The 26656-nt window shown below is 39.1% G+C and overlaps 1 protein-coding gene across 1 annotated transcript in view; it reads left to right on the top strand.

The window, feature by feature from the left end:
* The window catches only part of LOC134227305 (contactin-4), a 1204188-nt gene that overhangs the window by 684474 nt on the left and 493058 nt on the right, over positions 1 to 26656 (top strand). Inside the window, exons 7-8 of the mRNA XM_062708688.1 lie at positions 741 to 944; positions 1030 to 1181. Of these exons, the coding sequence (XP_062564672.1) occupies positions 741 to 944; positions 1030 to 1181 (356 nt within the window). The remainder of the gene's footprint in view (positions 1 to 740; positions 945 to 1029; positions 1182 to 26656) is intronic.

The following is a 26656-nucleotide window of genomic DNA, read 5'->3' as shown; positions in this document are numbered from 1 at the left end:
TAGTGACCGGCCGTCCGCAAGAGCTCTCTATACCAGAAGTCCCAACGAAGCAGTCGGGCTAAGGCAAGCGAAGGACGAAAGAAAAAACTGCGTTGTCCGCAATCATTGCCTGGCTGTTCGTTTCGGAATTTGTTGTCAGTATAGCATGAAAATCGTGGAATCCACGCTCCAAATCGGGCCCGCTACTAAAACGGCATGGTTTTGATGTGGATTAAAACGGTTTTACGATAACGCCTTCTGAGGATAGTGACGACGGTGTTGACAACGACGACGACGACGACAACGGCGATGATTGGGTGGTTGAAGTTTCACTCGAGCCTGCAGCATTGCGCTATTTGAGATTTTCAATTTGCAAGGATGGCACTTTTGATACGGTTCAATTACGGCGGAACGGATTTGGTGATTACGAAGATTGAGATTTTAATGGATCCAATCTACTCTTTTTAAATTGACTTTGTAAAGCAACAACGAACTATTCAGTTATAAATAATATTAAATTACCCGTGCTAATGCACTTAGCTTTGAGCCAAAAAGTTAACGTTAACGTGAAATATATTACAAGCCATATTTATTTTACTTACTCAAACATGACTCATTTTCCAAATTTGATCAAGGACCTCATAGGGTTTAATATATGTCCTTCTTTGAAACTTCCCATGAATCAGTCTCTTATAAGTAATTACTAACAGTTGATTTGCAATGATTGATCGGTTCGAATTCTTCTCCGCTTTTGTTCGCAGGTGTACCAACTCCGAAAATTACCTGGTCCAGCAATGGCAAAGTACTTCCGAGCACAATGATGGAGTACTCCCACGAGTCGACGCTCAGCAGCAAACTGGTGGTGCGAAATCTGTCCCGTGACCACCAGCACACCGTCTACACCTGCCAGGCCAGTAACTTCTTCAAACGGAACGTGACCACCAACGTGACGATCGAGCTTCGGTGTAAGTTCACACCAGCACCGAATATCTGAATGTTGTTATCGATTAACATAATTTGAATGTGGTTTCCTTTCTTCGCTTGTTTCAGTACGACCCTTGCTGGTGGAAATTGTCAACGGTAGTACGCCACTTTCGTCCGACCGGCACTACGTTATCCAGTGTGAGTCGAGCGGGTCACGGCCACCGGCCAAAATCAGTTGGTGGATGGACGAGAAGCAGCTGATGGCAAGCAATCAGACGGTAAGGAAAATGAAAACTGAATTATCTGCTTTGAGACTGCCAACAGCGGTACAGCAGGAGTAAATTTTCTGTATTATGAAGAAGCGTAAAGGGTGTCCCAGAAAGAATAAGCACGATTTTGATGCACTCCTATTGTTTTCAGATAAATTTTAAATGACAGGTAATTACTGAGCATCATTGTTTACGTTATAATCTGTCGCTCTGTGATTCATAAGAGCCATTTGATTGCGTTTTTATGGTATTGCGAACCTTTTTTTTTTGAAAAGCGCAAACAGACTTTGCACGAATGATGCACTTTTCCCAACATTCACTGAGTCAGATGGCGAAAATAGAAAATTAGAGCATCGGAGCAGTTTGCAATGCGATTCGGAAGTATGCTGTGGATTTTTCATTTCAGGGCATCACAAAATCTGAACGTATATCGGTTCCTATGAACCATAAGTTCGATTGGAAAAACTTTCAATCTTTCCTGGTAAAAATGGTGCTCCTGCTCAAGATTTGGAAAAATCTGAGAACATCGAAGAAAAAGTCGACCGAACAAGACACAGAATGAACTATGGACTTTCAGGGAGCAGAAAAAGGAAAAAGAAGTGAATAACATGCTGCATATGTCCGAATATGAACCCATAAGTTATACGATAAACTTTCGTGTGAAAGATCGCTATGCAAGGTGATGATGATGATAAACCATGAGTCAAGTTCGATTATAAAATGTTTCCACGGGACTATTTCAACATGATCCGTACTGGTAAAGTATTGACGATGTTGATAAACAAGTTTATTGAGGAAAATTCTGTAAAAGGCAATGATTTTGTAAGCAATTTGTAAGTTTGTGATTCTCTCAAATCCATTTGCAGTGATCGGTACAATAACAGTTAAGGTGATTATAGAATGAAGCCAGAAATCGGCCATTTTGTAAACCACGTGCTTTTCCAATATTTTTTCCAGCGCACGAGATGAAAGAACAATAACGCGTATGGGGCTGAAATAATGGTAGATCGTTTGCTTAGTTATGCCGAATGATCATAATTTGTGTTTCGGCACCTGTACGAAAACTATTCCGCCAGATTTGGGCTTTTGAAATGTATGTAGATAAACGTGTGGTGAATTTGAAATTCACCACGGGCTTCATTCTATAATCACCTTAATGTGTACGTTCAGGAATTCTTGTAGTGGCGGTTACTGTCCATTATCCGAAAGCATCATAATCCAGCACTATTTTGGACGGTTTTGATTTCAGTGTATTACGCGATGGACACGGTAATCTGGTACAAAGCAAAAAGAGTCGAATCCGTACTCAAGGAGATGGATTCTCTAAATCATTCCTAGGAAATTCCTATTATAACTTTTTATGCTTTGACAAAGGCACATTTGTGAAAGCATATTAAGGAAGTGGATTCCATCATAAATTTGCAAAAAAGATTGAGTTGGCCTTAAGTTAGGGAAAAATATCTATATTGAAAGTTGATGCAGCACTCAAATTTGAGTTAGATGTTTTTACTCTGAGCTAAGACCACATCGCTCTGCATCTCAATGTTTGTGTGTGAAGCATGCCTGAGCCTCGCTGAGTTTGAAGACAGGCACAGTGAAAAACGGTTGGATGAAATTACAAATAAATTGGTCCCGCGAGTGCTGTAGAATTGATTAAAAATTTGGAGCATATGGTTAGAAAGGTGGTTGCTGACGAATTAGTGCGGCTGAATAAACAGGTTGAATGCGGTGTCCTTAGTCCGGGTATACTGTCATATGCAAGTGTACTACAATGCGTCAGTGTCAAAAGTGTCAGATCATTCTGTTAGTGTGCTGATCACACGAAATTCAAAACTTCCGTCTATTATTCCTAAAGAAGGAGGATTGCTCCGCTCCGGGAAGCGTTGCAGAATTGATAAGCCAAGCAAACCAGAAAGTTCTCCCATTGTTCTTCCCCTACCTATCAATATTCCAACTCCTATTTCACCAAAGTGTAAGTCCAGTGCCGTCACTAAAATCGAACAAACTGTCCTCTTTGAACCTAAGCGAGAACAATCCACAGAGGTAACTAAAGCAGATATCTGCGCCAAGCACGATCCCGTGGAATTCTCCATGAAGGATGTTCTGCCTAGGATCCGACGTATAACACGTGTCAATACCGAAGCTCCATCACTGCTAGAGATTCAAACAGCCATCCAAAGCATGAAATCGAATAAAGCCCCAGGGGTCGACCGCATATCAGCCGAGATGCTCAACTCCGCTCAACTACTGCATCGTTTATTTCGTAATATCTGGGACACCGCAACTTTCCCGGTCGACTGGATGCAAGGTGCCCAAAAAGGGTGACCTGACTGTATGCGATAACTGGCGAGGCATTATGTTGCTGTGTACCGTTCTCAAAGTTCTGTGCAAAATTATCCTAGCCCGGATTCAGGAGAAGATCGATGCGACTCTCCGGCGGCAGCAAGCCGGATTCCGTGCCGGAAGATCCTGTGTGGACCATATTGTCACGATCCGCATCATTTTGGAGCAGGTTAACGAATTCCAAGAGTCCCTTTACGTGGTATTCATTGACTACGAAAAAGCTTTCGACCGTCTCAATCACGAGAATATGTGGGGCGCCCTGAGACGCAAGGGGGTTCCTGAGAAAATCATCGGCCTCATCGAAGCACAGTACGAGGCCTTTTCGTGTAGAGTGCTGCACAATGGGGTCCTGTCCGACCCTATCCGGGTCGTAGCTGGTGTGAGGCAAGGATGTATTCTATCACCGTTACTGTTCCTCATCGTAATCGATGAGATTCTGGTAGATGCGATTGACCGTGAACCAAACCGCGGGCTGTTATGGCAGCCTATAACCATGGAGCACCTAAACGACTTCGAATTGGCGGATGACGTTGCACTCCTCGCGCAACGGCGCTCTGATATGCAGAGTAAGCTCAACGACCTTGCCGATCGCTCCTCCTCGGCAGGTTTAGTCATCAACGTCAACAAAACCAAATCGTTGGATGTAAACACGGTGACTCCTTCCAGTTTCACAGTAGCCGGGCAACCAGTGGAGAATGTTGAAAGCTTCCAATATCTTGGTAGCCAAATGGCGTCAGACGGCGGTACCAAGATCGACATAGGCGCACGGATCAAGAAAGCAAGGGCTGCCTTTGCGAGTTTAAGAAATATCTGGAAAAACAGGCAGATAAGTGAACGCACCAAAATACGAATTTTCAACTCTAACGTGAAATCTGTGCTGTTATACGCTAGCGAAACATGGTGTGTATCAGTGGAGAACACTCAACGGCTGCAGGTGTTCATTAACAGATGCCTGCGGTATATAATTCGGGCCTGGTGGCCTCACAACTGGATCTCAAACAACGAGCTCCATCGTCGTTGTCACCAGAGGCCGATAACAACAGAAATTCGGGATCGGAAGTGGGGCTGCGTCGGCCACACTCTACGTAGGGGCGGAAACGAAATCTGTAAGCAAGCATTAGACTGGAACCCAGCGGGACATCGCAGCAGAGGCAGACCCAGAGGCTCATGGCGGCGAAGCCTCAATAAAGAAATAAAAGAAGTCGACCGAAATCTAACCTGGCATCATGTTAAAGCGATAGCCGGGCATCGCTCAGGATGGAGATCTTTCAAGTCGGCCCTTTGCACCACCGGAAGTGTACAGGATCCATAAGTAAGTAAAGATGTTCGGTTACCAGCGACCACGCAGTAAAGTTAGCTACAGCCGCCTCCGTGAATTTTGAAGATAAGTTATGTTGAAAGTCAAAAACCTCTAAAACTGAGAGTAAAAATCATAGAATTTTCCAACGATGTCAGCATAGTTGAATTGATTTCCAAGTTGAAAAAACAGAACCCTGGATTGGATTCCCTGGAGCTTAAAGTAGTCCGAGTGTACTAGAACGGCTCACGGAAAAACAACATAATGTCAGTCATGCTTGAAACGGATGCTCGAGGGTTCGATTGATCTTCAACGAGTGAACATCGAGTGGGAAAGGTGCAGAGTTGAGGAGGCCACGGATGTGTTGCGCTGTTTCAACTGCTCAGAATACGGTCTCAAAGCTACATCCTGCAAGAATCCTGCTTGTTATCCGAGGTATGCTGGTGACCATCAGGTCAATGAATACCTTGCTGAATATTTAAAATGCAATAACTGTCATGTTTTGAACACCAAACGAACTACGCCCTACGACCAGCTGCTCGACGTCACTCACGCTTCTAAGAGTATTGACTGCCCTATTTTTGCAAGACGACTGAAGTCAACGCGGCAATTGATAGATTTCCCGACCTAGCAATTAGAGAAATCTGCTCCTAATGTGATCCTTTTTGATTCTGGCCAACATGTCGTATGGATCTACCCATCCGAAAACATTCTTGATCGGACGCTGGGACGCACACTTGCCTCTAGCCTTATGGAAGGTCCTTATCCGCTCATCACAGTCGAGTCATTCCAGCCAGCGATCATCAGCAGTCCCGGCCTTGTGCTTGAGACAGAAGAAGGGACCTTTCAACAACGTTTCTCAGGCAAGTACGATCTCAATATGATCAGTTCAACTCGTGTAAAAAATCCCGATTCCAGCCAAAATGCTGCAACGCTTCATCCAGCTGAAAATTGTTGCAACGTCATTGCTCAAAATGATGCGCAATTCTTGTGCGTCCACTACCAGAACATCAGGTGCTTTTGCAAGAAAACTACGGATTTGAAACTACGATTGTCGGCTTTTGATTACGACATAGTAATTTTAACCGAAACGCGGCTACGGTCTGATATACAGGGGTTAGATAAAAAGGTTGAGATAGGTAAAAATAAGTCGAAATTCAAATCATCATAACTTTGCGTATAATAATCCGATTTTGATCAAACGAGGACCATTAGAAGCGGACACTCTTTTAGTATACTGTCCTTCTTCAAAACCTGAGATTGGTCCTTAGCCACCGAAAATGTTTCGGGCTTTCCGAGGGTATGTTCAAGAAGCATTTTTTCCACTGCTTGTCATTTTATGTGACGTTAACTTTCATCATGTTTTATGCTTTCTCCGAAAACTAGAACTAATATGCCGGCCAATGGTGGCTGTAGATCGAGAATCCATCTAAACTACACAGATATACGGCCATTTCCGTAAAAACGGTACCGAGAACATGATGAAATGATAACAGATCGGAATAATGCAAATATGAGTATCTGACTTCATGGATTTGCGAGACGATGATTACAGAAACATTTCCAGAATGATAGTGTCCACTGCCACCCTTATAGCAGGTTCCATGGGCTTCCCAGGAGGGGCCGGTTTTGGCACCATCTGGAACCATGCATATATGGGTGTCAAAATTAATGTTTTCCCAAGACGATGAATATAGGATCTTTATTAGAGATATATTTTAAGGACTGTAAGACTCTTTGGCCAATTTATAACAGGTTCCGGAAGTTCTGCGAAACTGACATTTGTTCAGGGTGTATGGCCAATCCCGTATCGTTTTCACGAAAATGGCCATATCTCTGCGTATACCTAACGGATTTTCGATCTGCAGCCATCATTGGTCAGCATATTAGTTCTAGTTTCTGGAGAAAACATAAAACATGATGGCAGCAAACGTCATTTAAAATGACAAGCAGCAGAAAAAATGCATTTTAACATGCCCTCGTAAAACCCGGAACACCACTGGTGGCCAAGGGCCAATCAGAGATGTCGCATAGGGCCAGTATACTAGAAGAGTTTCCGCATCCGATGGTCCCAGTTTGATCAAAATCGGATTATTCTACGCAAAGTTATGCTGATTTGAACTTCGACAATTTTTTTCCTATCTCAACCTTTTTGTCTAACCCCTGTATGCAATAAGGTACACTGGGGGAAGTGGAAAAGGAAAAATCGATAGTGCATGTTTGAATTAGTGTAAAACCAGTTTAAATGATCTAAATGCATTCCATCAAAATGGGCTATCAAAAACAGTCAATTTTGCACCAACTGTGCGGTAATTCACACCATTTTGGTCGCTTGAAATTTATGGAAATAGATTTTAAAATTAGGAGTTATTTTTCCACTTACCCTAGTGGGATGGGGTAAGTGGAAAACCCATGTTACCTTGACCTTCCATAGTGATGAGTAGTTACATATAACTAAAATCAATACGATAATTGCTCTGAGTATCTATTGTGGAATAATTTCATCATCTTAACGGAATAGATCCTCAAGGAATTCTCGTAATAGCTAGGGGAGGGCTGGTTTTGCCTTCTCGAACACTAAGTGTAGGTAAAATCTATATGTTCGCCCCAAAGATGAGCTTTTTAAAGGGAAAATGGGACTTACAGGGTTATAAACTAATCAACTTATTTTAACGAATCGAGATGATGTCTGTATGTGTGTATTAGTATGTATGTGTGTGCGCAAAGCACGTACAACATTATCAGCTATTCTTAAGCTCTTGTCCTTAACCAATTTGTTCGCAAAAAAATGCATTCAACGGCAAAACTTGTTATGAATAAAAATTAATGTGAATTATACAATATATTTACCTATCAGTGCTATTTTTAACTTTCTTATACATTTTTTTCATATGTAAAACATGTGAAAGGCATCAATACCGATAGGTGGATTAATCAGGCATTTTCTCATTTATATTAGTCCAATCACCACTGGAGTCACAATGATAACAAAGAAGGAACATATTAAGATTCACAGCTATCGAAATAAACCCTAGAGGGAAGAAAAAAATTGCGTGAGAAGAACATAATCCACTTTTCCCACAGTGTTTGATACCTGGGGTAAGTGTAAAATCTTTGAATTATTTGCTTTCTTGGTACAAACCACTACCAATTGAATGGGATTAGTTTAAGTGTGTTGTAACGGTCACCTGTGATATAAATTCACTTGAAAAAAGGACAATTGGTTCAAATAAGAATTGATTTTATGAATGCAAAAATCAACTTTTCGCGAAACCTAAAATTACAGTTCAAGCGTTAACCGTGTTAGTGTATGTATTATACAAATTTCAACATAGTGTTAGTGTGAGCATCAAAGTATACTCTTGCATAATGTTATGATGTGGTAAAAACAGTAAAGTATGTACAATTCCAATTTTTCGAGTCGCTTTTTACACTTACCCCCTTTTTCCACTTCCCCCAGTGTACCTCGTAGAACTCTCGTCGGACTACACGATATTTCGTTGTGATCGTTGGGTCCACCAACAACATTCGTAGAAGTGAGGGTGTGCTAATTGCTGAAAACATGAACTGAATTGTTTCGAGATGACCTTCGATGGCTGCAACGAACTTGAGAAAGTCGTATTGTTAGTGAAGCTTCCAAATCGATCCGTATATTTCTTCGGAATTTGCCTGCGTTCAAAATCTGGTCCAGCACTATACTCCGCCCATTTCACCGCCGTTCAACGTGTTTCAGAAATGTCTTTGGTTAACGATGTCATTCTACTGCGAGGGCTACATTCAGTGGCGTTTTGTCGACAATATCAACGGCTTGCTTCCCGTAAATGCGTCTAGTGAGCAAAAAATTTCTCTAACCGAATCAAACTCCGCCAGCGGTCTGTTGCAAATAAACTCCAATTCGTATCGTAACAGTAGAGTGCTTGATCTTGTGTTCACGAACTCGTCGGACATCTTAGAAGTTTCACAGCCAGCCTTGCCCCTCCTACCAACAGATGATCATCACCACCAGTGCTAATACAAATGGATGTTTGCAGTTTCGTTCCCGCTCAAACTGAATGCGATCCAGATGCTATAGGTTTCGACTTTCGGCGATGCGATTGTTTCTCTCTGAATTATGAGCTCTCTACGATCAACTGGAATCAATATCTCCTGGTGCCTTCTATCGATGGTAATGTTGTCTTGCTCTATGACAAACTGTATGAAGTTTTTCAATTGATGGTACCTCGTCGCCGAAGTAATAAACACGGTATTAGCAGAAAGCCCTGGTGGAATGCTGAACTTCGTAACCGTAAATTGAGAAAAGCGTGCAAAAGATTCTTCGCTAACAAACGACGAGACCAGGAATGCACTCCGACTGGTGGAATCCTCCTATAACGATCTTCTTGACTCTTGCTACTGTAGACACCTGGACAACTTGCAGTCGAATTTAAAGAACAACCCCTCCATGTTCTGGAAGTTTGTGAAATCTCAGAAATCAACTAACCAGATTTCGAAGACGTAATTCACTTACAGTAACGCTACTGCAACTGCATCTGACGACGCTGTGAACCGTTTTGCGGCATTTTTAAAAGCGTATTCAATACACCACCTCTGCCTCCAACTCACGCAGCATGCTTCCGGAACGTCCCAGTTCATGAAATCCGTCTTCCACGCTTTCAGTTCTCCCGTCGTGAAGTGCTGCAGGCTCTTTGTGACCTTGATGTATCCAAAGGTGCAGGAGTGGACGGTTTAACGCCCTATCTTCTGAAGAGCTGTGCTGAATCTTTTGCGACTCCACTGCTACTGCTTTTCAATCAATCGATAAAAGACAATACGTTCCCGGAATTATGGAAAACTGCAAAAATGATCCCTGTTCACAAATCAGGAAGTAGGCGCAATGTTGAAAATTACCGCGGTATATCGATACTATGTTGACTTGGCAAACTCTTAGAATCTATGATCCACAAAGTCATATTATCAGCAACTAAACATGTAATATCGGAACACCAGCATGGTTTCGTTCCACGTAGCTCTACTACGACCAACCTGTTATGTTACTCTAACGTGAAGTCGAACGGCGAAATCAAGTGGATTCGATTTACATCGACTTTTCGAAAGCATTCGACTGCATACCACATCATCATGCCGTGAATAAGCTGCGACACATGGGCTTTCCAGACTGGGTAGTGGACTGGATTTTATCCTATTTGACTGACAGAAAAGTTTACGTTGAAACAAACTCCTCCCGATACGAGGCCTTCAGCAGGCCTACTACTTGCCGACGATCTCAAAATCTTCAGAGTGATCAAATAATTACTAGACTGCGTTACTCTGCAGAAGGACATTGATGAACTTCTTCGTTGGTGCGATGAAAATGGGATGTGCTTTAACATCAAGAAGTGCAAGGTGATCACTTTCTGCCGATGCCTATCTTCAACTACCTTCGCTTATACCATCGATGGAATGGAACTGGTCTGTGTTGCTTCTATCCGAGACTTCGAGGCAGTCATAATGGATTCTAGACTGCGTTTCAGTGAGCATATTTGAATAATTACTGCTAAAGCTTTGGCAGTTCTCAGATTCATTCGTCGTAGTGCATCGCAGTTTACAGACATATGTCCATTGAAGTCACTGTTCTGCGCCCTCGTGCGTAGCATTCTTGTGTATGCTGCCCCTGTTTGGGATCCTTACTACACTTCGCTTCGTTTTGCACTTCGTCACTTACCGCGGAATGACCCTGCAAATTTACCAGACTATCCTGCTCGCTGTCAGCTGGTGGATCTTGAACCTTTGTCAAGAAGACGGTTGAAACTAAAAAGATTATTGGTCCACGACATCCTCACAGGATACATAGATTGCTCGGATCTTCTCTTGGAGACCCAACTCATCGCTCCTAGTCGTAGGCTACGGCACGCTTTTCTCTTCGCAGGCCCCATGCAGTTAACAAATTATGGGTATAACAGCTCTTTAAGTTGCTGTTTGAGAAATTTCAACGTTGTGTGTGATATGTTTGATTCTTAAAACTAGGATTAGGAATGTAGTTTAACTATAGTCTGTACGATACCATCGAAGACGATTCAATAAATAAATACTTTTTTTTTCGATTTTAAGGACGGCTACGCAGTCTTGAATTATTGAAACAAGATGTATATTTATCCGACGTTTCGACACGGGGATGGTGTCTTCATCAAGGGAAAAATACGGTATTTGTTCCTAGTCTATTGTTTAGTCTAACATTAACTGTCTGGTATGGACAGGGGTCTCGAACCAGTTTAAGAACCTTCTCTGGCCCCAAAAACCTCTGCATACAAATTTTTACGCCGATCGGTTCAGTAGTTTCGGAGTCTATAAGGTTCAGACAGACAGAAATTCATTTTTATGTAAGAAGAAGAATAAGAAGAAGATGTCATGTCATTTGACCGAACAAACCATTTAGCCAAAGCGAATATTAAAGTTTTTACGCCGAAAATGTCATTTGGTACACACGGTCGTCACAATGTCGTTCGGCCGAACAGTTCCTTTGGCTGAAAAAATCCGTTGACTGAATTGCTCAATTGGCCGAAATAGTCGTTCGACAGAAAATTTTACAAAAATGGACATCCGGCCTAAAGTGTGGGAGTATTTTGCAGAAAGCTCATTTTCGTGCCAAATGGCTCTTTCAACAAAACAATCATTTCTAACAAACGATATTTTCGGCAAAACCCATCTGGACGAAAATGTCATTTAACCGAAATGGACATACAACCGAAAAAGTCGTACTCCGAAATGGCCGTCTGGCTGAAAGGCCATTTGGTCGTATGAGCCATTCGCCCAAATGGCCCTTTCTGTCAAACGACCAAAGGGCATTTTAGCCGGCTAACTTATACGGCCAAACCTGCTAGAGACAACGGCTTTTCCGAGCGATTATTTGATCAAACTGTTTTTTCGCCCGAAATTCTGTCGGTCAAGTGATTTTCGAAGAATTTCCTATAACCAAAACAATGAATTTCCTCTCGAAGTCCAAAGAAATTCAGAAAAACCAAACCACTTTCCGTAAAAATAAAAAATGAATAATTATTTGCATATTATTCGGCACAGCACGTGTTTCGAAATGCACAAATAGATATGAAATTTGCAAAAAAAGAATCCGCGTGTCTTGGAGGGACTCGAACCCTCAACCTCCTCCATTTTGAAACAGGCGCTGTGCATATGTACAACCAAGATATTTAACCAAAAAAATGAATGTTAAAATTCTGAAAATTTTTAGTGGAAAATCTGGTTAATTCCTCGTGGAAGTTGCGAAGAGTTTTCCATATCGAAATTTAAAAAACATTTAATCGAATTTCCTATGAAAAATCCGAAGGAACTCAGAAGAATTTTCGTGAAAATTCCGAAGCATCTCTCGTGAACATTTCAGAGATTTCATTGTGAAAACTCTTTATAGTTTCTGAGCATATTCCGCAGATTTTTCTATCTATATTTTCAAAAATGTCCAACCGAAATTCCAAATATATTTCCGTGGAAATTTTGAAATTTTTCTGTAGAAATTTGGACTCATTTCTCGTAGAAATTTTGAAGAATTTCTCTCGAATAGTTTTCTTTGGGAATTCCAACGAATTCTCGAAATTTTAAAGCGGTTCCCGAGAAAAAATAGAAAATAATTATTGAATAATTATTTTTTAAAAGCTTGAAGAATTTTGTTGAGAATTTCCTCAGACTTTGTCTTGAAAGCTTGTTTTGACTCAGTCTTGAAAACATCAACATTTTTTTAAATGTATGTGGTGAAAAAAATACCAGATTACCAAAATACCGATTTACTCCGTTGTCGTCAGCTGAAATGGCTTTCGAAGTGACGCCGAAAACGCCGCACATTGGAACAACTCAGAAAAAAGACGGTCAAAACCTCATTGTGGCGTTTAACACAGATTTAGATCCATGATTTGTTCATAGAATGTGTTCAAAAAGCTGCCCGACAAAATCTAGACCGTGAAATCCACTATTATGGTTCAATGCGACACACCCGAACAAAAAAAAATTCCACAATTTTTTTTTGTTCGGGTTTTTGACAATGTTTTAGAATATTGTGTTTCGAGAAATTTTACTGAAGGTACTGTATGTTTTTCTCTTAATTTTAAGTGTTGAATCGTTGTTTTTCGATATTGCAGTCTTAAATTAATATAAAAATCGATTTTCAATATTTCGAAACTAAATATACAACGTTTTGACCCGTTTTGTATCACAAAACATTGAATAGCACTGACATACGCTAATCTGAAGATTATATGGCCTTTTTATTGACATTTCTATCAAATGGAACACATTTATCGGAAAAATAGGTCAAATTCAAGAAAAAATGTCACCTTTATTGGCACATTTTGGCAGCTAGATTTACGTTATTCAGAAAGCTAATTTTATATAGAAGATGAAAGTGGCTAAAGCTCAGTTGGGTCTGATGAGGCTCATTGATTTTTGTTCATCAGCCTATAAGGCTGATATTTAATCAAGAAAATAGCCTATTTTTTAATAAAACCGTTCTATTTGACTGAAATTCCAATCAGAAAGACCATATTATCTGAAAAAGATAGTATATTAGTGCCATTTTTTATTTTGTGATATAAAACGTGTTGATATGTTGTATATTTATTTTAAAAATACTGAAAATCGATTTTTATATGAGTTTTGGACTGCAGTATCGAAAAACAACGATTCAACCTTTAAAATTAGGAAGAAAACCTACAGTATCTTTGGCAAAATTTCTCAATACACAATATTCTAAAACATTGCCAAAAATCCGAACAAAAAAAATTGTAGAAACAATTTTTTTTTTTGCTCGGGTATCGCATTAAAACATAATAGTGGATTTCACGCTCTAGATTTTGTCGGGCAGCTTTTTGAACACATTTTATGAAAAAATCATGGATCTAAATCTGTATTAAACACCACAATGAGGTTTTGACCGTCTTTTTTCTGAGTTGTTCCAATGTGCGCCGCTGCCGCTGGTCAAAATTCTGACAAACGCGATCGCCGACGATTTTTGAACCGGCGCACACCTCTACCTAGGGGAAACGAACTCCTGGAAAATCTTTGGAGGAACCTGCGGAGAAACTTGGAAAGCAACTTGTAGAGGAACCTTTGGAGAAATTTTCGAAAGAAACTCCTGAAAGAACTCCTGGAGGAACCTCTGGAAGAACTGCCGAAGGGACTACTGGAGCAAATTGATAAAGGCGGGAGGAACCTCCGGAGGAACTCATGGAGGAACTCAAGGAGAGATCCCCGCAGGAACTCAAAGAGGAACCTCCGAAGGAAATCATGGAGGAACCTCCGGAAAAACCCCTGGAGGAACCTCCGAAGGAACTCATGGAGGATCCTCCCGAAGAACCCCTGGAGGAACCTCCGAAGGAACTCTTGGAGGAACCTCCGGAAGAACCCCTGGAGGAACCTCCGGACGAACTCTTGGAGAAACCTCCGGTGGAGCTTCTGGAGGAACTCCTCGAGAGGAACTCCTGGAGAAACTCCTCGAGAGGAACTCCTCCAGAGGAACTCCTGGAGGAACTCCTGGAGGAACTCCTGGAGGAACTCTTCCAGAGGAACTCCTGGAGGAACTCTTCCAGAGGAACTCCTGGAGGAACTCTTCCAGAGGAACTCCTGGAGGAACTCTTCCAGAGGAACTCCTGGAGGAACTCTTCCAGAGGATCTCCTCCAGAGGAACTCCTTCAGAGATACTCCTCCAGAGGAACTCTTACAGAGGAACTCCGGGAGTAACTTCTCCAGAGGAACTCCTGGAGGAACTCCTGCAGAGGAACTCATGGTGGAACCTCCAGAGGAACTCCTGGGGGAACACTTCAAATGAACCTCCAGAGAAACTCCTGGAGGAACCTACAAAAAAACTCTTTGAGGAAGCTCCAGGGGAGCCCTTTGAATAAGCTCCAGAAGAACTCCTGGAGGAAGCTGCAGCAGAGGAACTCCTGGAGGAGCCTTCGGATCAACTCCTGGAGGAACTCTCAAAGAAACTTAATGGAAAGAGTTGTGGAGGAACTTACGCGGAAATTTCCTTAAGAACTTTCGGAGGCATTTCTGCGGAAATTCCTGAATAAACTTCCTGAAGGAGATTTTGGAGAATTTTCACTTTATGAACTAGGCCGACCACCAAAATTTCGATCGGCACACAGGTCTAGTTTTGATGCTTTCCTAGGTATTATTTTGGCTGTGGAATACAATGAATGAATAACAAGGGAAGAAAGGAAATATTTAAACCATTTTCCTAAAGTGTAATTTTAGACAATTATTATTTGATTTTTTCCATATGCTTCTTAAATGCATGAGAAAAACATCATCACTGCTAGATGGAAAGATTTGGGTGTTTTGTGCCTCATAGTTTATAAAATAAATAAAATCACCAGTGCAAGCTGCAGTAGCCTTTGCGGTACAAATGACCTACCAAATAACTTTGTACCTACATGCAGATTAGAATGATTCAAATTTCGACTTTTTCGTTCCCCTATGCTATAACGACTGGTATATTTGCCATTTTAATGATACTCCTAAATGTTTAGTAACTTTAGTTATAATTTGTGGACTTATTGTGTATAGACAAATCATTCCACAACAAAGATGCCTATATTTTATGTGTTAGTACCGTGGTGCATCGAAATCCGTACAGCTAAACACTTAATTTTAGTAAAAAAAGATCTAAAAAATACGAATCGAATTTAAGTAGAACTTTTGTCACTGATTTTTTATGTGCTCCGATATATTGCATTGAAAATTACGAAAGATATGATAAAATGATGAATTAAATTAATACATTCTGATGCAAAATAAGATCATAAGATCAAAATACGTTAAGCTATTTTCCAACTAAATATTTCATTTAAAGCAGACCTATTGACCAGGCTACCACTGTGAATAATTCAATACGCATCTTGAAAAGCGATTCCTTTGATTTTTATTCTGCTGATCTTACATTGCTATTTAAACAGAGTCACTTTTGATATAATTATGTCCGGCTCGCGACAAAATGGCTCCTGAAACTTTGCGTTTTCTGGGTGGCGGTTTGTTTTTCAATTGTGATATTTTAATTTCAGAGCACATTTTCTATCCCAATGGCCAGAAAGCTTACTGGAACGCATCCCCCGTGTAAAAAAATAATCGGGTGTATAAGATCAGGATAAGATAAATTATTTATAAATGCATTGTCTTAAGCCCCCTTAAATTTAGTGATATCTCACGAAGTGGAGGAAATTCAGAGCTGTATGAATTTCAGTCCCCCACGGTAGTAATTTAATTCAACATTAAAAAAAGACTATATCGTGATACATCGAAATCCGTACACTAAAGCACCTCAGTACGTGAAAAAGGGTCTGGAAAACTAAAAATGAATGCAAATGAACCGTTTATCGTTGATACAGGAGGCCTCTATTTTCAAAGTATTGCGCATTTACACATTAGAAATTACACAAAATATGATAAAATAATGAATTTAGGCCACACCTCTTGAACCGAAATCCATCCACCGTGAACTGATTTCGAATCAAAGGATCAAAATCCGTACAGCTGTTTTTCAACTAAATATATAAATTGTAGCAGACTGGTTTACTGAACTACCAAACTGATAATAGTTAAATACGTACCTTGAGAAGCGATGCCTTTGATTTGTGTTCTGCTTATCTTACTTTATTAACCGCAATTTGAAATTAAAGCGCACTTAATTTTGATGCAATTATGTTCTTCACGCATAAAAATGGTGCTGAAAACAATGCTTTTGGTGAATGGCGATTTGTTTTTGATTTATGTTGTTTTAATTTCAAAGCCTACTTTCCATCTCAATGGCTTGACAGCTGTGAAGTATATGAACAGGATATTATTATTTGTTAATTAATTACTTTAAATTCCCTGTCATTTGTATGATATCTTTTGAAGTGGACGGATTTTGGTTCACCAGGTAACAAAAGTTGAAGAAATACTGTGCGGAGACATTTATGAATGAAAGTTTTGTTTAGTTTCGAACTGTAATACAATTTAGATGTAATTCGTATCGATAAATAACTCACACTTTCTTATACAATGTCTGGATTTCTGGGAATTTGAAACGTGCCTGCATTTAAATTTGTTTCTGTTATTTATTCATTGTGTACATTGAGACCGTATCTCTATAGGTATGCGAAAATGCATGTGGGACTGACAAAGTGCCGGCAGCCAATGTGTAATTATGTCTTGCCAACGGACTTCAACACGGCCTTGTATTTTTCTTCTGGGATTGAAGGAAGATATCCGCTACGGGAAATGTTTACAGGAAACAAATATTTTGGTAAACTCAAACTGTTCCAGGGCTAAATTGTTTCGTTTTATTTTTCGCTAACCTTGTTGCTAGGGGCATCGGTTTGAAATGCGTTGATTGTGTGGATCGATCCACAGCATTAAGATTTTTACATAAGAGATAGAGACTCACATCTATGTTGATGCATGCTCTTTTCTATACATTTCTAGAAGTTTCTTCATTTTTGTATGCAGCAAGTGAAAATGTTTTAGGTAAAAATCACTTTAAAAAACCAACGTAGTGTGCAATATTATTATCCTTCTTCTTGTGATTTAAGGGAAGATACCCGAGTAAATGGATTCCGAGCCTACAAAAGCAATCGACATTTTTAGAAAACAAAGATTTCCTACAGTGATATGTTATTTTTACTCGAAGTTTGGTAGAGAGCACTTCAAATGTAAGTAAATAATAAAATATAGTATTGCTTTCAAACCGTAGAACGAACACTGTAGGAGTAACGATTTTCATTTCATAGTAAAGGGTGACATGTGAGTCTGAATTTCCATCTTTGATTTCCCGGGGAAACCCACATACTGCTCCCGCATTTCCTGCCAACACACTTGCTTTGTCACGAACATCCAACTTTCCCCTGTCAACGTTTTGGAAGTGTGTATTTCGAGACGTGGAGGCGAGAAAACACCCAAGATTAAAAGTTCACAGCTTTCTTCATTTTCATAAACTTTTCCATTCCGGATAGACGTCGTTATACCCATCGGAACACAGATCCCACATCACGAGTACACCTAATTCCTCTACGACCCTTCATTTCAACACTCGGTTTCGAACATCAGACCATCGCACATTGGAATGACTCCGTTTGGGAAAACGGCCATAATAGGTTTTTCCAAAGCCGTATTCCGTAACTGGAGTTTTACCAGAATTACAGTACTTTATTAAAAAAAATTCGAAAAATATATCAACCATATTGTTAACACTGGGGTTGCTTTAAACACGGATGGATTTCATCGATTCCTTGGCCTTCAACAATTTTTTTAAATTGTTTCAAGAGATCAACTGAAAGTTTTATAGAATCCACAGGACAGAAATAAAACCAACCTTAATATAAATCTAATCAAGCCTTCCAGGTTGGTAATAAATCGTTGGTCTCTATATAAGGGGTCCAGGTGCTAAGGTTACTTTTCCTGGTGTTTTCATTTCAAACAAGTCTACTGTTCTTAAATTTGATCATTTTCTTGCCTTGTGCAGCTCAACTATAGACTGTTGTTCGTGCGAGCGTTTAGCTTATTTGTTATCGTATTCACCTACGACCCACGCTGCAAACGGTAGGCTTCTATCTGTCGTCACCGCCTGGTGAACCTAATCTTCTTATGGCTATAACCCCACTTTTTGAGCCGGTTAATGAACGTGGAAGAGGAAATCAATTAGCAAGATGGGTTATGAGATGCCATTCACGAACACGAATGAACGAACGAGCGGACGGACGACGGTGACAGAACGACATCGAGTTGGTGTGTACGAATTTCGAGAACGGAAATTGGAATTAATTTTGCCCGACTTAAAAATTTAGGCCTCCGGGCTCATAAAAGTTGGAAACCGGATCACTGACGATGCTATTCGATGCTACTACGGCGAACTGAAAGTAGAAAATTTCAAGGCTCGTACGTAAGTGCTTTTGCTGGTAGTGCGATGAAGGAGTGAACCGAAAATGATTATTGTTGTATACTGTGATGGAAAATATATGAATTTATTATTCGCTCCACATTTTACTACAAACCATATGCATAGAAAATAATTGTAGGCAGCTTTTGAATTTTGAGGAATTTTCTTGTGCTTGAAAATAATACCACTGGGCTCCACGAAAAACAATGAAGAAGCTTTAATATCAATTTTATTCTGGTGAAAATCAGCTAAATATAACCAAAAGCGTCAATGGGAAAATTTTGTGTGACGACAATGGTATTAGATTACCCAACCGACGAACCATTTATTTGAGTAATTAATGTGGATATGATTCCTCGTACTGGTACACAACCATCGGAAAAAGGGGTTCATCCTCGAACATGTCCGGATGAAATGTAATATCAATTATTCTAGTTACGCCCACATCCACTACCCGTGATGCAAAACCTACGTCGCACAGATTATCCATTGATTTTAATTGTATGCATGTTAGCATGATTACAAATAGCAAGAATTATTAATTATGAAAAATAGTATCAATTTCCAACTTCAAAAGGGCCATTTTATTATTTGTAATGGATATGAGAAGGCCTTGTTATCGATTATGATCATTATAAAATCATCGATTGTGGTGCTAGGGTAGTACAAATTTCGAAAATGAGGCAAAATTCCTATTCCCAACTAAAAACTGATGAGCTCCCCCCTGGTGTAATTTATAATAATCCAGCTGGGCCGCAGTAGTTGATCCCAGAAAAAGAAATCGGTCAGGATGGAGTTATCCGGGTGCTTGTTAGCTCTGCTGTTAGTTGCTAAATCAAGTTGGTAGGGTTACGGGAGGTAATATTAGCCTAGGAAGTATTGTTTGCTCATCATGCAAAATATTCAATAATTCAGCGATAATAATACATAGTTTTGTATTGAGATATTTATCACTGCTTCTTTAAAATAGGGTATCAAACATATTGTAGTTACATGACGTTAGATTCGTGCGCTTCTTCAACTGATAAACGCAATAAACTCGGAAAATCATTTTGACTCCTTACTATTTTCTCTAGAACAATGATTCTTTTTTCGCTTCATCTTTATTACACCTTACTCGTTTTTCGCAAACATTTTCGGTGTGCATTTATAAAAACCCAGATTAATCCATCCTCCTAGCGGTGATGATGCCGTTCTTGCTCATCTTCAAATATATCGCGAGAAGTTAAAGAAGTCATAACATCAATTAATGGGGATAGATCCGATTATTTCCATCATATTTGATTGCATGCATTCATTTCACAAACACTGGCTTGACACTGAGAAATTTATCGATAGTACTAGTTTTTAATTATTATATTATATTTATTTTTTTTTTTTTTTTTTTTTTTTTTTTTTTAACTAATTTTATTTGCTAATTATCTAATACATGCATTTATCTCTTTAGACTAGGTGTTCCGTAAAGTTTTCTTAACACTATCATCCTTATTTGCTATGTTACGCTTTTAGATATTATTAATACATTTTCAATTGCCTCTGGCAGTTACGATATTTCTCTGGTTGAATTAAACCATGTAGGAATTACAATGTTTTCTACTTAAACTAAACTTAACCTAATTTATACTATACAAGGAGCTAATCGTTGCAATAGAAGATTGCAACGATTTTTGTCTAAATTGAAATTATTTTGTTGGACATTTGTTGCAATGTCTCAATATTAGAAATTCTATGAAGTTCATTGGTACTATACCACACGGTAACTTCAGAATCATTTTCAAAATTTTATTTTGAATCCTCTGAAGTGCCTTCTTTCTGGAATTGCAACAACTACTCTATATTGGCACAGCATGCAACATGGCTGGTCTAATAATTTATTTGTAAATCAAACGTTTGTTCTTAAGACAAAGTTTTGATTTTCTGCTTATAAGTGAATATAGACACTTAATATATTTATACATTTGGCTTGAAGGCCTTCAATGTGATTTTAAAAGTTAATTTTGATCTAGCAGAAGTCCTAAATATTTAGCATCGCTAGACCAATTAATTGGAACCCCTATTCATAGTGACAATATGTCTGCTAGAAGGTTTCAAATAAGAAGCTCTCTGCTTATGTGGGAAAATTATAAGCTGAGTTTTGAAGCATTCGGGGAAATTTTCCATTTTGCAAGTAAGTGAAGAAAATATCCAAACTTTTTTTGCAATCTACTACAAATGACACGAAGGCTTCGCCCTTGGCTGAGAGGACCTGTGTCATCTGCAAACAAAGATTTTTGACACCCTGGTGTTAAATCAGATAAGTCAGAAGTAAATATGTTATACAATATGGGTCCCAGTATGCTGCCTTGGGGAACACCAGCTCTTACAGGTAATCTATCAGATTTACAATTCTGATAGTTTACCTGCAGTGAGCGATCTGATAAATAATTTTGGGTCAGTTTAATAATGTACAGAGGAAAATTAAAATTCATCAATTTTACTATCAAAGCTTCATGCCAAACACTATCAAATGCTTGCTCTATATCAAGAAGAGCAACCCAGTCGAATATCCTTCAGATTTGTTGAGCTGAATTAAGTTCGTAACTCTTAATAACTGATGAGTGGTTGAATGCCCATGGCGAAAACCAAATTGCTCATCAGCAAAAATAGAATTGTCATTAATATGAACCATCATTCTATTTAAAATAATCTTTTCAAACAGTTTGCTTATTGAAGAAAGCAAACTGATTAAGGATAACTAGAAGCCTCTAGCTGGATTTTTGTCCGGCTTCAAAATTGGAACAACTTTGGCGTTTTTCCATTTATCTGGGAAGTATGCCAATTGAAAACATTTGTTAAATAAATTAACCAAAAAGGATAAAGAGCTCTCAGGAAGTTTTTTGATAAGTAGCGTAGAACACCATCATCACCTGGGGCTTTTCATATTTTTAAATTTTCTAGTAATAGATCTCACTTCATCCAATTAGTTCCCAACGAAGGGTCAAAAACATTATCTTGGTTGAGAATGTCTTCGAAGCTTCGTGTAACCTGATCCTCAATTGGACTAGTGAGACCTAGACTAAAATGATGGGCACTCTCGAACTGCTGAGCAAGTTTTTGAGCCTTTTCGCCATTTGTTAATAAAATTTTATTTCCCTCTTTAAGCGCTGGAATTGGCTTTTGAGGTTTTTAAGAATTTTCGTTAATTTCAAAAGGGTTTGAACTGGGGTCCCACTTCGAGACATTATTTTCAAAGTTGGTATTTCTCAGAATAGCGAAACGTTTTAATTTCATTTTGCAAATCTTCGCCAAAATAACTTTAAAGTAGGATCGCGAGTTCTTTGGTATTGCCTTCGCCTCTCACATTTTTAAGACGGATCAGTAGCTGAAGATCGTCGTCAATAATAATGGAGTTGAATTTAATTTCATTTAGGAATTGTAATGCCTCTGGCTTCGACAATTAAATTTGTCAAAGATACGAGAGCATTATCAATATCACTTTTGGTATCGAGGAGGAATATCAACATCAAAATTCCTATCGATATACGTTTTATGAAATCCTAATCAGCTCTATGATAATTAAAAAGTAGAGCTGATTGGATTATAAATGGCTTCTTGTGAGATTTCAAATGTCACAGGAAGGTGATTAGAGTCAAGTCAGCATGAGTTACCAATTGGCCAGCTGACTTGAATCCGTTAAAATCAAATCAATTGTTGAAGGATTTCGACTGGAAGAAAATTGTTGGTCCATTGGGATATCGAATAGTATATTAACCCGCAGAACAATCTTCAAATAAAATTTTACCATTGGAATTGCTTTGAGCATTATTCCATGAACGGTGTTTGGCATTGAAGTCACCAATTACGAAGAATTTAGATTTGTTGCGAGTCAGAATTTGAAGATCAGCTTTCAACAAATTCTTTTGCTGCCCATTGCATTGAAAAAGGCAAGTAAGCTGCAAATGAAGGAAAATTTTCCAAAATTTGTTTCAACAGAAACTCAAGGTTTCAAAAAACTTTGGTTTTGAATGAAGAAAAATAATTTATGTTTGATACGTCTATTGATGACAATGGCGACCCCACCACAGGCGCTGTCAAGACGATCATTTCTGTAGATAAAATAATTTGGATCTCTTTTAATGGAGAGTCCTGGTTTTAAATAGGTTTCTGTTATAATGGCAATATGCACATTATGAACTGTTAGGAAGTTGAATAATTCATCTTCCTTGCCCTTTAGAGAGCGGGCATTCCAATTTAGAACTTTCACACAATTATTTGGATCCATTGAAACGGAGTCCGATAACAATTTTTTGTGTGTACTTTATACCAACCTGAACAGCTTCAGGAATGAGATATTTACTTTGAACATTGCATCAATCATGTGATGCAATTGTTCAGTTAAAATCAAATCGGAAGCAGTCATGCTACCTGAATCGGCAACATGACCATTATTTCCCGTTGGACATGGTATAAACCTCATTTTGAGAAGAGAAATTTTGTCTACCAGCAGCGATGTTTGCATACGTAGGTACATTCGAAAAATTGGAAATTACTGAAGTGCTTGCTACCGTTGACGATGAGCGGTAAAATTTGTTTGTGAATTGTGGTGGAAATTGTTTCGACCGGTAACTGGTTTCGAAATTTGAGCGTTTGAAAATTTCTACCCGTCGAATCTGGGATCCGATTGAATTTCCGTCATCAATTTTGCACGGAATTCAAAACTTTTTGCGTGAAGGGCATTCCCAGAAATTGGATTTATGATTACCCACACAATTTGCACACTTAAATTTATTGGACTTCTCTCACAGGACAAACGTCCTTGGCGTGAGAGGTTCCACCACAAATCATGCATTTAATATCCATGTGGCAATGTTTGGTTCCGTGACCCCACTTTTGGCACTTACGGCACTGAGTGGGATTTTGAAATTTCCAGGCCTGCGTGGAAATGTTCCCATGTAACACGGACATGGGACATAATACAGGCCTTTTCCAAACTTTTCAAATTATTTAGTTCATTTTTGTTAAAGTGAACTAAATAAAATTCTTGAGAAATGCCCCTTTGGGAAGTACTGGTGAAAATCCAAGTAATTCAGAAATTTCAATTTTAATCTCATCCAGTGATTTGTCATCACTGGGCAGACCTTTCAAGACGACTTTGAACAATCGCTCAGTTTTGTCGTCGTATGTGAAGAATTTATGGCGCTTCTCAGTTAAATACTGGAGAAGACGTTTGCGATCGTCAAAGGATCCCGGCAAAACGCGGCAGTCACCCTTCCTAGCAATCTGAAATGAAACCTTGATCCCCGAAGGTTACTCAAGATTTCATTCCGAAAGCCAGAAAACTCGGCAACAGATACCACAATTGGCGGAATCGTTGTTTCTTCGCATGAATCGAATCACCTGGGCTAGAGGAAGATTCGATTTCCTCAAATTGTTATTAATCAAATCGAACTGATTGCTCAGTTCGATGGGAGAGAAGAATAATGTCAACGTTAGATTTAGAAGGAATATCCGAAGTCTCCAGCTTCTTCTATTTTTCCGCGCTTGGGCAGGACGGTCTTGAAAACCTTGTTTCTTTTGAAGGAAGTGGAGAATTCAGAGACTCCCCCTTCCTCTTGTTTTATTAATACTCATTGCTGAGCGTGGAGACGTGACCTTCTTAGAGGTTTTTCCCAGAACGGTGTCCCTGCAGGATTACCACCGCTTGTCGGAATTTTACTTCCGCAAACGGGTCCAACGTAAAACGAAGGCACGGGTCCTTGCAAAGATCGTAACGGGATCAGTGGGTAGCGCTAAGAAGCACCGTTGAAATTAAAATAGCTTCGGGTAGTATTAAAAACTTCCTTCCGCAAAGAGAAAGAACCGCACAGCACGAAAGCACGATGCGGTCTGATATTATATTTATTATATTTTATTATTATATAGACTTCCAAAAGATTCGACAGACATCTTGGACGAATACAATAAGCAACATACCTAAATAAGTAAATGGACCAAGTCAAGGGATAAGCTAGTCTAGGGTTGCAACTCACTATACAGAGTTGAACAATATCATTAGCATAGGCTGATATGTTACTTCCTTCATCTCTCACACATCAGTTGTTTAAATTAGCTATCAACTCTGCTCTGATATTGGATACTAGTCTATCAGTCACAATCACTGGTACTGAAATTTCTGTGACTCATAGCCTGATAGGTAGTACATCCTTAGAAGTGCTTTTTAGGTGCAGAAATTTTTTGGATTTTAGCTTTTTCCTTACAAGAATTTCACTAAACTAACACTAATATAAAATTATAGGCATCTAAGACTGTAAATCCCGTCTCCGAAAAAATTTCGACGTAGATATAGAATCCAATCTGTCAACTGTTGAAACATCTGTTTATTTTAAATAATCCAAACTTATTCACATCCTGCACCCCGCTTTATCGACGTTCACAATAAGGAAGCAAAAGTCAAAAGCCGATCAGTTACCATCCCCAATACTCGTCTGGGTCTCAACTCGAACAGTGGCTATCAACTTCGTCCCTACCTTCCGGATAGCAGGTCCGAAATTTCATCGTGCTATCAACACTATTTTAAGCTTCGGCACATTTGACTTAACTACTTGAAGCTGCTCCAAGCAGGGCTTGAATGCCTGGATGGAATTCCCTTCCGGATGAATTCGGATCCCATCTGATCAAATGACGATCCAGTCGATATCTTCAACTAACAATTTTGAGTGAAGTACTGAAATATATCAGAATTCACGCGAATAAATAAATAACAAGAAGTGATTTTTACACGTGACTAATTTCATAAATATTTTTGTTTTCTTCTACTGTTCAACTTAGAATAAGCTGCCCCACGACCCCACCCTTCTACGACGTGCTTTTCGATCCATTTACCTAATGGAGCAATGAGTTTTTATTTTAAAATTCACTATAATAAATCTTTGAAAATTAAAAAAAAACATAAAAAAATACGTATCTGTCAAGGTACATACAATTAAGTGGTGGAATTAAATGGGATTGTACAAACTCGTCTTATGACAAGTGAAGACATTCCACTAAAAAGCTCAAAATAATTTTCCTAAAAAAACATAGTTATTTCAACGAAACTCGTCACTATAATTTTGAAACAAGATTTAATTAATGCATATGATTATGCTCCTGGCGGTTATCAATGCTCCATCAGTTCCATAGTTTAGAGATAAAAGTGGACGTTTTTCCCACCCAACGCGTTTTGCTTTTGTGGGCAATCTTCTTCTTCTTATTGGCATCCGCCACTGGGACATAGCCGCCTCGCAGCTTAGTGTTCATTAAGCACTTTCACAGTTATTACCTGCGAGGTTTCCTAGCCAAGTTACCCTTTTTGCATTCGTATATCATGAGGCTAACACGATGATACTATTATACCCAGGGAAGTCGAGACAGTTTCCAAACCGAAAGTTGCCTAGACCGACGCCGGGAATCGAACCCAGCCACACTCATCATGGTCTTGCTTTGTAGCCGTGCTTCTTACCGCAATACTTCACCATTATTTTTAAATGAGAAAAAAGATCAGAATAAATAACGGATTTGTTAGTACCTAATTTCCACTTGATGATCTTTATCAGTGACAGCCGATTGCTTCAAATATCATTCTGATTAGATCGCTGATTGCTATGATAAATAATGACTTTGGTTGTAACACTGCTATCAATATCACTTAAATCGCTGCAGTGGTAGTGATACTAAGCAACTCTGTCTTTATAATTTAAATAATAATAATATATTGATCAAACAAGCGAACAGGATAATACGTATGTTGTCTCTATTTGATATTAAGGTGAAGGTGGGTTGAGTACCAAAACAAACCTTTGAAAGTATTGGTACAATAAAAAATGTCATATACTGTAGTAGTATTGGTGTCGTATTTATAGGAGAGATCGACTATGATGGTGATATTTGAGGTTATGGCTTTCAGTCTTCTTATGCTCAAAAACGGGTTTTACGTTT

The sequence above is a fragment of the Armigeres subalbatus genome, chromosome 3, assembly GCF_024139115.2.
Source record: "Armigeres subalbatus isolate Guangzhou_Male chromosome 3, GZ_Asu_2, whole genome shotgun sequence".
Classification (NCBI taxonomy): Eukaryota; Metazoa; Arthropoda; class Insecta; order Diptera; family Culicidae; genus Armigeres; species Armigeres subalbatus.
The sequence above is the reverse complement of the archived record's forward strand: the minus strand, read 5'-3'. Positions and strand labels throughout refer to the sequence as shown.